Source organism: Lathyrus oleraceus, chromosome 5, assembly GCF_024323335.1.
Source record: "Lathyrus oleraceus cultivar Zhongwan6 chromosome 5, CAAS_Psat_ZW6_1.0, whole genome shotgun sequence".
Lineage (NCBI taxonomy): Eukaryota > Viridiplantae > Streptophyta > Magnoliopsida > Fabales > Fabaceae > Lathyrus > Lathyrus oleraceus.
In genome coordinates, this window is record NC_066583.1 from 646372577 (window position 1) to 646384379 (window position 11803).

The 11803-nt window shown below is 31.7% G+C and overlaps 2 protein-coding genes across 2 annotated transcripts; both read right to left on the reverse strand.

Annotated features, from left to right (window-relative positions):
- Positions 1–982: 982 nt before the first annotated feature.
- LOC127087621 (zinc finger protein 1) lies at positions 983–2085 on the reverse strand. Its single transcript, XM_051028543.1, has one exon. It carries the CDS (start codon positions 1843–1845, stop codon positions 1102–1104), a length of 744 nt encoding a protein of 247 aa, XP_050884500.1. The 5' UTR covers positions 1846–2085; the 3' UTR covers positions 983–1101.
- A 2341-nt stretch (positions 2086–4426) lies between these two features.
- On the reverse strand, positions 4427–8961 carry LOC127087623 (Golgi SNAP receptor complex member 1-1). The gene is made up of 5 exons (XM_051028544.1): positions 8650–8961; positions 7062–7289; positions 5245–5412; positions 4817–4930; positions 4427–4728 (listed from the first exon to the last, which is right to left on the reverse strand). Exons 1-5 carry the CDS (start codon positions 8686–8688, stop codon positions 4615–4617), a joined length of 663 nt encoding a protein of 220 aa, XP_050884501.1. The 5' UTR covers positions 8689–8961; the 3' UTR covers positions 4427–4614.
- Positions 8962–11803: the final 2842 nt, after the last annotated feature.

Consider the following 11803-nt stretch of genomic DNA (forward strand, 5'->3'; position numbering starts at 1 on the left):
ACATCAGGTAGATATGGACCCACAAATTTAATTAAATCTTGTCTAGCTAAGACATCAAGATCCTGGTTATAATTAAATCTTTCTTTTGAAATGATGTGAAAGCATATCTTAGTTGAGCCACACTACACAATAACACCCGAATATTTTTGTCACGAACGGAGTATTATCTGCGTAGAACTGCAGAGACTAGAATCTCAGGACCATCGATATTCGTATGAAGGTTTTAAGAAACGGTCTGTTATCACAAAAATGGCTGCAACATAACGGTATTTGAAGGGGCCAATACTGATACCATCATTCACCTTGTTTGTGATAAAGAATAAACTGTGATTAATTTACACTGCGACGACCGCAATCAACGTCGCAACAGTATATTAACCGAAATCACAAAAGTCTTTATGCGACTGCAGGCATATGTAATGATGGATGACATAAGGAGGGTCCTATAAAACTATTTATTTATACTTGAGAGTTTGTGTTGTGGGTTCCTCCTTTTAGAACATGGCTTACCTCACCAGAATAGAGAAAGTCAATTTCTCCAACTGCAAGTGGGTCAAAGTAGAAATCAGTAATACTATATCACCACAATTACCATTACTTTGAGTACATAGTTTGGTTGGTGGACCAATTCTTCATATATAGGAATTAAAAACACAAGGACAGTCACTAACTAGCTATAGCAATAGCATTCAATTTTCTAAGCACTAGTATGGTCCACTGTCACCTAAAATCTCTGACAGAGATAACCACATCTGAACACAGTCCTAGGTTGACAATAACTTCACTCTCAATACTTTCTAAAACCTATCTCAACCGATAATCTCGATATTCTTACACTCAACACTTTTATCAGAGTCCATATTATTAGACTCAATACTTTTATCAGATTCTGGTGACTCTAATTAAGATACTTTGGCTGCATTTAGTTTCGAATTATGTAACTAAAGATATTCCATAACCTCCAAAGTGTACAAAGCAAAGCTGAATTGTGAGGCTTCAACTTCTAATTAACTTGAAAATTAATCAATTATAACAAAGACAAATTAATAAACAGAAAAAATTAAGACACGATATTCAATATAAGATATATATTAAAAGCGCTTAGAGTTTGAGGGACAAATCAAGCTTCTGCAACTCATCTTGTTTAGTCTTCAAACGTGTATCAGTAGCGGTAGCACTGTTACCAAACCAGTATCCTCCAAATCCATCTTGAACCTTTGTTGGAGAAAAGGATGATCCATCCGTTTCTGATGCAAGATTTCCGATGGCTGGTTGTGAATACACAGGCAGCTTCTGCCACTGGTTTTGAACACGCGAACGAGACAAACCGAAAAACGGTGCTTGATAAGAAGGTTTATGAATCATTGAAGAATGCACCTGAATTCCAAGTGGTAATGATGATGATGGTGATCTGTTATATGAGCCATGCAAAGGTAGAGAAGCCAAACTTGAGTACCTGTGTTCAAAATCTAGCGAAACGGAACTTTTGTATCCTCTTTTCGCCATAGTTCTTTCTCTTTTGTGTGCATTTTGGTGTCCACCAAGTGCCTGTGAACTATAAAACTTTCTTTGACAGTAGTTGCATGAGAAAATCCTTGGCTCTAATTCATTACCATGATTAGATTCCGTGGACGAGTTCATGGAATTCGACGCGTCTGTATCGAAACAGTTTATGAGATTGAGTTCTTGCTTCGACGACTCGTCGTCACCGGAATGTTCTTTGCTAGGAAGACTTAAATCAAGAAGTAGAAGATGTTTTTTCTCTTCATTTTCTGTGTTTCTCTTGTCAGAAAATGAGAGATTCAAATTATGAGATGAACATGGTTCTAATCTTAGAAGGTCCATATAGGAGAAAAATATGGTAAGATTTTGTTCCTATATAGGAAGAGGAAGTTTATGAATGATGTAATGTAGCAATAAATTCTGAGTGTTATATATGTGTTTAGAAATTGATGTCACTATTTTACAGTTACAAGGTCCTAATATAGCAAGACCTAAAAATCAAAAGACATTGGTTTTTGTGTGGAGAGAGTGAGATGAGAGAGAGAGAGAGTGTTCACTTTAATGTAAACTTTCAGAATGAAACAAACCTAAGTTATAGATTCATGTTTAATCATGATAAAGTTCCTATTCAAATTTGGAATATATCAGTTTGAGATGTTATTAGAATCTAAAGTAGGTCATTAGTATCATTAAGATACTGAGTCATTCTAAAATACGTCTGTAATTCACTTTAGACGATAAATTGATTAAAGGATGAGTTGCTCTAAAATGAATCAGTAACTCATTTTATACGATAAATTGAGTAATATGAACCGTAAACAGATAAATGAGTAATTGATATTATATGTACATGCATAACAAATTATTAGAGATAATTTTCTCGACCTTGTAAATTAAGTGTGGGACCATTTTTGTTTTTAATTCTTTTGTTTTACTAAAAATATTTATATTGAATGATAGTGTATTACTTTAATAATTGAAGCCTATTCTAGGAATTTCAGAAGACAGTTTCATGTCTTATCTTTCAAGTAGAAAAAGCATGAAATGAAAATTTCCAATCTAGAGACAACCAATCCTAACTTTCACCTTAAAAGATCACAATCCATAATTTCATGTCTTCAATATTATATCACCATCATCATGCTTCTTTTGCCCCACACCACATGCTGCATCATTCATCAAGCAAATTAATTTCCAAAACACTCAAAGCCATATTTCATTTCTCTCAAAGTGGAATTATATTGTTTCTCTTTCAAGTGGAATTACTATTTAATCATAAAGAATGTGTTAGCTAGATTAGGTAACAAAAGTTGAATATGAAATTTAAAATATTAGTTAAGTTTCCACTAAGCTAAACTATTCTTAGCTTTGTCTCCTAAACACTTCTTCATTAGTGTAGGCATAAATTAGGCAATAGTCAATTTTGACTAATAAAAGTATTTTGCACTAATATTGATCCGTCATTATACTTTTAATGAATTGAATCTCCTCTGCACACAATTGTAGAGACTAATCTTTTGAGTCGGTGAAAAAATTCTCCTTCAAAAGATTTAATATCGGTAAATTTGTATCATCTCATACAAATGCTATTAGATTTTCGATAAGAGATTTGAGATTAAACACTCGGACCTTACCATCAATAAATTAACCTTAAACGATCTCGATCGTAACAGATATAGACGGTCGAAATCAGTATGTGGCGCACTTACGGCCAGAAATCTATATCAAGTGTTATAGTTTTCTAAAAAGTTCCAAAGATATTTACTAATGATCTAGTAATACAAGTTATAGAAAATAAGGTCCCCCTTCCCTTGCTTTAACCTTTCACTTTCCCTCAACCAATACAAAATGTTGGACACAAGCGACTAAGGCCTAAGGACTTGCATTGAAAACCACATACTGTGGTACCTAGCAAGAAATTCTCTGACATTGATGGACAAGTAATAACTTTTTGAAATTGATTATTCCTCCTAGCTCGTGTTCAAGTTGGTTTGGGTTCAAAATCCTTGACAAAAATTAAGGATAAGGACAAGAAAAGGATATGTCTGTGTCTGCCTCAGATAGGAAAAGCATTAGAAAAATACAATACATTATTATGGACAGCCCACCATAACTTTTCTTACATACAGAATCTATTAGTATGGTTCATAGTATATAATAAATTGCATTTGTTCAATGAATTAGAAAAGGTTAAATTTTTCATACTTTCAATCCAATTTATCATATGTTAGTATTCAATGTTGATATTAGAATAGGTTCTGCAGAGAACTTGTCTATGGACACCAGAAAAATGAAACTTGAAAGCTTGATCCAATTAACTAGACAAATTGGTGGGTGATGATTTTAAGTTATTCAAACTATTAACTATAGACACCTAACTTAAATCTTTATGTGCATAATCTATGCTAAGATAAATAAAGTTTTCCACTCAATTTCGTGCGCTTATTTAGCCACAATTGCACCATGATTCTTTAATTTCGTATCACCTTTACTTTAAAGAAAAAGTGATTAATGTCAGTTCTTTTCTCAAGTACTTTGGAACTGTAATCCTTTTAGTTCTGCCTAAATAACATTCAGTATTTTTGATATGCAATTGAACTTCTCTTGACTCATTTTTGTATAGTTCTCTTTATATTTGATTTGTATTAATACAATTTGTCCAACAAATTTGTAAGGAAGCTTTTGTTAACTTCTGTCGGCTAAATTCGCTTATAGCGTAAAGCATGCGTTTATCTAACAGCAAGTTAATGATTCTCAGAAAGTGGTCTTCATTTTTTTTAGTAGAAGTAACCATCCTGAGCTATTCAAGCATTTGTTGAACGCATAGCCTTATCCAAACCCTTAAACAAGTTTGGAAAAAAAAGTTTACACATGATTAATTCATCTTATGCTTGTATTCGTACGCTATGATATCCGAACTATGTATTGAAACGCGTATAATTTTATACATTGATGTCGAAAAATTAGACTTTGCAACTTCATCTTTACTAGGCTTTGCTTCATATGAAGGGACGCCAGCAATCAAACAATACATCACCCCACCCATAACAAACAAGAAGTATACAATAAGATTAAACTCAAGCTACCAACACAAAAAAAAAAACATCATCTTTACTTGGTTAGCCAGTAGATGAAAATAAGAAAAATGCATACAGACCCAACTAGGGAAAGTATTATGGTATCCATAGACTTTTTTCGCTTTATTGCTGACAGAATAGTATTTACCTGCAACATTGTTAAAATCTCTCATTAAACCAAAACATTAATATTCAACCTTATTCAATATTTACTTAAACTTCAATAACAATCATACCGTTGGGAGGCGACTGCTCACATTGCTGAGCTTTGAATTGATGCCACCAAAAGTCGAACGCTGGAAGACTAGAGCACCGAGTGTTGCCTGTGCTTGGGAAATAACAGAGTCCATCTGCAATACAAAAATGAGCACAACAGATTAAAACAGGACAGTCATAGCTGTTGATCAGACATCGTAGATAGAACTTAAAATAAACATGGAAATTAAAGGAACACTTGGAAATTTAGTCCATTAACTTGGAACATATCCCAGGTTAAAGATGGCATTGGAATGACACATGTGAAATCATTTAAAACCTATACATAGTTATATGGGCAGAGCATAATATCCCGAAATGTGGGTACATGATAAGTAAAGTCCTCTGGTGGACGGATCTTGCTACGATAACAAAACTTTATAAAAAAAAAAGGTTTCATGTCAACAACCTGTCCTGTACTTCGGCTGATAGATGCACGCTCTTTAAGGAGGGTTTGCTGTTCAGAACCTCCACCCTCTTCCAAATCTAATCTTGTTCTATCAAACTCTTTAAAATCATCAAGTAGTGAAGCATGTTCTTGCTTAGCTCTAAGACTAGACCGCAGACGATAAAACTCCTGCATTTCAAATTAGTTACATATAACAACAAGTTGGTGTCTGGCAGATTTAAGCTTACGATAAAATATAAAAATCTGAAGGAAATAATGAATCAATAAGAAGTCAAATGCTGAGCAATAAATAGCTAACTATGCCATCGGACAATATAATACTGGATTAGGCTTAGGAATCATATCATTAGAAAAAATTAAGGGTAGCTTTGATTGTAGAAAAAATCATAGAATCAAATCATAGGTGATTTGAGCATGTGTGGATAATACTCATAAAAGCTCTGGTAATGACGATAGATCCAACGGAGGACATTAGTTAAATGTAGAGAAAGACCATGAAAATCTATATGTTGGGCCATTAAGAAAGATTTGGAGTTAAATGGTTTATCTTTAGATATGGTTCATAACGGCTACGGGATATATGGCATCATTTGATCCATGTAGCCAACTCAATTAAAGGCTGAAATATATACAGAAAGACATATACTCAAATCAAAGGTTTGAGCTTCTCACAAGAAATAAAGCTGATGACATTTAGTCCTGTTTGTCATACTCTTGTCTGTAAAAAAGAGTTATCTTTTGAAAATAAAGTTCAAGTACAAATTTACTAGCAGAACTTGTAATGATGTTTAATGAGTTAAAGGGATGTGCACTTAATGTGTGAAGTTACTTTACACTGTCGCCTAATCAAATTTAATGATTTTGCCACGTCAGTAAGTATATAATTTCTAGAATAACATCATTGCATTAATTAAATAAATTCCCAAACCCCTGAATTTTGATTCCATTACCCTTTCTCCTTCTCTGCATACTCCGCTCATATTTCACATCTCTTCTCTGCAGCCTGCCTGATACATCACTAAAACGGAGTCGGAACATAGAACTTGCATGGCCCTTTACGTTACTGTCAAAATGAAGAGCAACACCACGGCCGAGTGATGATGACGATACTGCCAGAGGCATATATCAGGTGCGTAGAAGGAAAATAATGTCGAATGACGTGGTCGGTCGTTGCACACTTTCCGGCAATCGTGGTTGTTGAGCTGAAGTGATGCTGATGAGATTCAATACTTTCCAAAAACACCAGAACATCCACTCACCCACTAAACAACTCTTGAAAAATTGTTTGAACAATTGGTTAAATAAAACCCATACTGAATTGTTGACTAAAACGGGGCATGGAGATTAATTAATGAGAATAAAATAGAAGAAAAGTTGCACTTTGCGGTGAGCCAGTGATTGGTGATGTATGCTACTACAGATGTGGGGTGGGAGACATGGGGGAGAAGCATGATCATCATTGCAGTAAAATAACAAAAAAATAATAATTTGTTAATTTAATTAAAAAACAAAATATAGCAATGCTGATGTGGTCAAAAGAAGCAACTTGATTAGATGACAGTGTAAAGTTGAGCTTACATTATCAGGGCATATCCTTTAATTTCATATTTAATACTCAAATACATAGATGAAAAAGATTAATATATTAAATTCAAATCCTTCTCTTCCGTGAAAAAAAAAACTCTTACATCAGGGAGTAGATTTTGCATACAGATTTCACTAAATGCAATAAAACCGCAACTACATGATGGTAATATGCACACAAAAAATTAAAGAAAATTAAAGGGATAGTAGGTAACGCTCATGCGATACAATACCTGGGAGAGATCTTGATAAATTTCTTGGTGTCTGGTAAGAGTATGAGATACCATTTCTGAGCCGCCAGAGGACACCCAAGCTTGCATCTGTGAGTTTACTTGTTTGAGTTGGTTAAGTAATCGCTCAATCCAAGACTCGAGATCACCCTCAGTTGCACCAGCTTTTGTAGAAACCAACTTACGATATAAAACCATTTGCTCGTCCAACTGAGCTTCAATTTTTCTTGCCTATAAAAGATTAAAAAGAGAAGAACAACAAAATCTGCTGTCAATAATTTGCCTAGAAAACAAAATAATGTATAACTAGTAATCCTAAAAATTATATAAAAAATAACTTGAAACTATGATGATTAATCATGATTTGCACAAAGAACCCATGTTATCCTGGTTTGATTAATGAAAAGTGATTGAACATGTGCTTAAGTCTTAATTACAAACAGAACAAACCAGCATGCCTGAAATTCCGTAAACTTTAATTCAGCTCTTTATCTGTATTATGACGAATTACAACTATTTGATTTCAAATGAATTAGCTATAATATCAAGAAGCGTGATCAATATGCTCTGTGCATAAAATGACAACACTAACCAATAGTGCCAGCTTGATTATTTAACCTCTAAAGCTTATTGCAAATTATTTTAATTATCTATTTAATAAATATTCATCGGAAAAGCATATATAAAAAATAAGCAGTGAAGTATGCATTAATCACGCTTAGTCAGAACCCACACGGTGATCAAATATATACCAAGCATAATTGCGAGAAATAGAACATCAACTTCATCATTACATTTCATATTTAACTTCTGATAGCTTACTCCTAAAATCACAAAACGAACATGGTCCTACGCCCTAGGGAAAGACTTAACAAGAAACACACAATACTATATAGTACACCATAGACATATATACTAATAGGAAAAAAAAATCAAATTATAAATAAGTGCATTCAAAGAAATCAACAAACTTTAACTGTTTCTATCACTCCTTTATCCCGGATAAAAGTAGAATACTGAATATCATGTGTTTTGTTTCATTCTCACTAAATGCATATATGTAGAAATCAAACTCGTGAATTGCTCATTTACATGTTACAACCCCCAAGTCTCGTGTTAGATTTTCATATGACAAGGTGAGTGGATTCAACTAAGTAGAATGAAGACAAACATTTATCTGTTTGCACCACACTTAAAACAGCAGAATATGATCGAGTAAACAGAATCAGCCAAATCAGCCACTGCAGAACCATTGTCTACAGAGATCTAACAACAGCATTTCAAATCTAGAAACTTATTCCCTAAGCAAATTAAACCAAAGATCAGAACTCATTTCCCGTATGAATCATAAACTAGTCAAACCACAAGATCATGCCATTCCAATTCATTATCAAAATTCAAAACTAAAATCTCCGTATATAAAACCAGTAATTCTCAAACCCTAAATCATGTTTAAGGCATATATCATAGCAAACGAATCACCGACAACAACAAAAAAAAGCCTCTGAATTACACATAAACATATGATATAATTGAAATTCACATAAGAAAAACGTAATCTAGCAAAGAAAAAAAAGTGAAGAATTGGAACCTGTTTGCGAAGGGAATCCCATGAACTATGAACCTCCATGGATGAAGAAAAAGAAAAGAAAGATCAAAATTGGAAAGAACGATGTTGGCGTGGGAATGAGATGATTCTGTTTGCTTGACTCGATCAAGATACGACGCCGTCTGCTCCCACGCCACAGACGACGATGACACCGCTTCTTCAATTTTTTCTTTCTCTGCCTATTTATTTTTCATTTAAAATAAATAAGAAACAAATATTGGGTTGCTTTCTTCGTAATCCACACTTTTAGATCTTACTACTAGTAGTAATGTCTAATTTATTTTCTCACACTCTGAAAATTGATTATGAATTTATCATTCATTTATATTATTTTATAAATTTTTAAAATTAAAATTAAATTTATTTTAATATCTAATATTTATAATTAAATTATAAAATCTTTTTATACTATCAATATATTTTAATTAAATTTATTAATTATTTAATAAATTTAAAAATAAATTATTATTTATCAGGTGTATGTATTTATTATTGATTAAAAAATCATTTATGTTATGAATATGAATAGTTTATTAAAAAAAATCGTCAATTTTTCATTTGTAGTAATTATCAAATTTACTAAAATCTATGTCTTGATATGGTATAGATAGATACGTTTTATAATAATTATTTAGAATATTTTTTTTACAAATAAATTACTTATTATGTGATAATGAAGGAATTAAAATTTAAAAAAATTGTTATAATCAATTTATGAATTAACAAAAATAAAAAGTGTTTGTTGAATCACATCAACTTTTGTGTTTTTAAAATCTTACTTTATAAATAAACAAGAATTATAATTTATAGTTTATGATATTAATAAGTAAATGTAAATGTTTGTGTAACCGTTATATCATTTAAAATATTCAAGTCACAGTAACTAGATTTTATCTTACTAAATATCTATAGTATAAAAAATCAATAGTTTTAAAAAGAGCATTGATATTCCCACACTAAAGTTATATTCAAAACTTAGACAAAATATTGTTCATTGTATTTATACGATGAAGATTGATAATCGCATTTATACTATAAATAATGTTATTATTTTTTTAATAAATAAATAAAAAATATTTATTTTTATAATTATTTTTATAACATAAATATAAAATTTGTTTTTAACCAATTTTATTATTGTATTGATCACAAAAATATATGTGATTAAACACATATTTTATTTATAATTTATTAACCAAGTTTATACTTCATTAACCAATAAAATACATAATATTAACCAAATTCTAACATTAAAATATATAATATAATATAGTTTTTAATCAAATTCTGTATTTCATATTTTAATGTCAGAATTTGATTAATATTATTGGTTAATGAAATAGTAAATTTGATTAATGAATTATAAGTAAAATATGTGGTTAATAACCTATATTTTTGTGGTTAATACAATAATAAAATTAGTTAATGACAAACTTTATATTTATGTTATAAAAATAATTTTAAAAATAAAAATATTTTCTTATAAATATTATTTTTTTATTAATTAAAAAATAATAACATTGTTCACCATATAAATACGATGAACAATGTTTGATGTAACTATTTGGTATAAAATTTGATGTAGAAATAGCATTATTCTTTCATAAAATACTAATTTGCCCTTATCTTAGACATTGACACCCATTGCTTTTGAGATTAATTCGAGTTGGAAATGAACCGCTCTTTGTCCCTTTACGAAGGAACAACACACCATACATGTTATTCTCCAGTGTGTCAAACAAATTTCCTTATTGATATCTTCCTTGCTGAATGAGAATGAACCTTGATAATGTTATTAAATCAATCCAAAAAAAATTATTTTGCAGTTTAGAGCTTTCAATTCGACTATACAAGAATAAAGAGTCCTAACTTTCTTTACATCTCTCATGTCCCATATCGTTCTCTTACTCTTACTCATCTTCCTGACCATCTTACTTTTTTCAATAGTTTGGTTATCCTCATCTTCACCCACCATCTTGTTTTTCTTCAATAGTTTGGTTACCCAAATCTTCACCCACGTAACCATTTGAAGTTTATGTTTCTCAAATTCTAATTATTAATTTTTGAGAATTTCTTAGCCACCACACAAAAATTCAAAAATGTTTCTCTGTTTTCGGAGATGCATTTTCGGACACGTCTATTACACAGTTAACGCAGACCATTCTGAGTGGCGTCATATAAATTGCGTTGTTTTTATTCCGGAGATACATATTCGGGACATTTCATGAAATATATTCATAATTGATCAGTTCAGTAGAAATTACGGAGATACATAGTCAAAAGTCTGGGCGAGATTTTGAAATATTATGTCACATTTGCATGTCAGATATTTCCAAAGATGCATCTCCGAAATCATTTGATAATAGCATCAGTTGCATGATCACACAACCATTGTTGCCATTGTTGTTTTTCAACTCAAACCCTCATCAAAAACCCTTTCATTCTCAATCCGTTTTTTCACTCCAAATCTTTAATCTTTTGGTTCATCACATCAAAGGGAGCAATAGAAGATAGAATTTCAAGTAAAGATTTTTTATTTCCCATTGCATTGCTCACATTAATCATGCATCTTTTATGAAAAATGAGTGTTGTGTTCGGAAATGTATCTCCATAACGAGTATGAACTTTTCCAGAGATGCATTTCCGGAACTACTCTGTGTTTAATTTCCATCTCTATTTTCAGTAGTGTCACTTATATGTTGTTATGTTGTAATTGTTTTCATTAGATATGGTGCACCCCGATGTTTTCCCAATAAAAGTTGTTTCTCCGAATGTCCAAGGTGTTGTCGTGAAGGAGGTAGATGTTGGGAACCAATTTAAAAATGAGCAAGAGTTTGAATCTCGTGATCAAATGCTTCAATGGATTCGTATGGAGGTCGCTAAACTTGGATTTTGTGTGTTATCGGAAGGTTCGATAGTGGTTCAGATAGAAGATGCGTTTTTGTGACAATGACGTGTGAAAGAAGTGGGAAATATAAAACTCCTCTCCGAAATTTTAAAAGAGACGAAACTGATTCAAGAAAATGTGAGTCTCCGTTTAAGGTGTGTGGTTACATGTTGGCAAACAAAAACTGGAGATTTAGTGTGATATGTGATTTGCATAACCATGATTAGTGTGAAAATTTATCCGGCCATC

What these genes read in the sequence shown, in the direction of transcription:
- LOC127087621 (XM_051028543.1), bottom strand. Translation starts at nt 1,845, where the DNA reads ATGGACCTTCTAAGATTAGAACCATGTTCATCTCATAATTTGAATCTC.
- LOC127087623 (XM_051028544.1), bottom strand. Translation starts at nt 8,688, where the DNA reads ATGGAGGTTCATAGTTCATGGGATTCCCTTCGCAAACAG. An exon ending in GGGATTCCCTTCGCAAACAG is followed by an intron (nt 7,290 to 8,649) that starts GTTCCAATTCTT and finishes AATCTTTTATAG; the next exon opens with GCAAGAAAAATTGAAGCTCA. An exon ending in TTTATCAAGATCTCTCCCAG is followed by an intron (nt 5,413 to 7,061) that starts GTATTGTATCGC and finishes TTTGAAATGCAG; the next exon opens with GAGTTTTATCGTCTGCGGTC.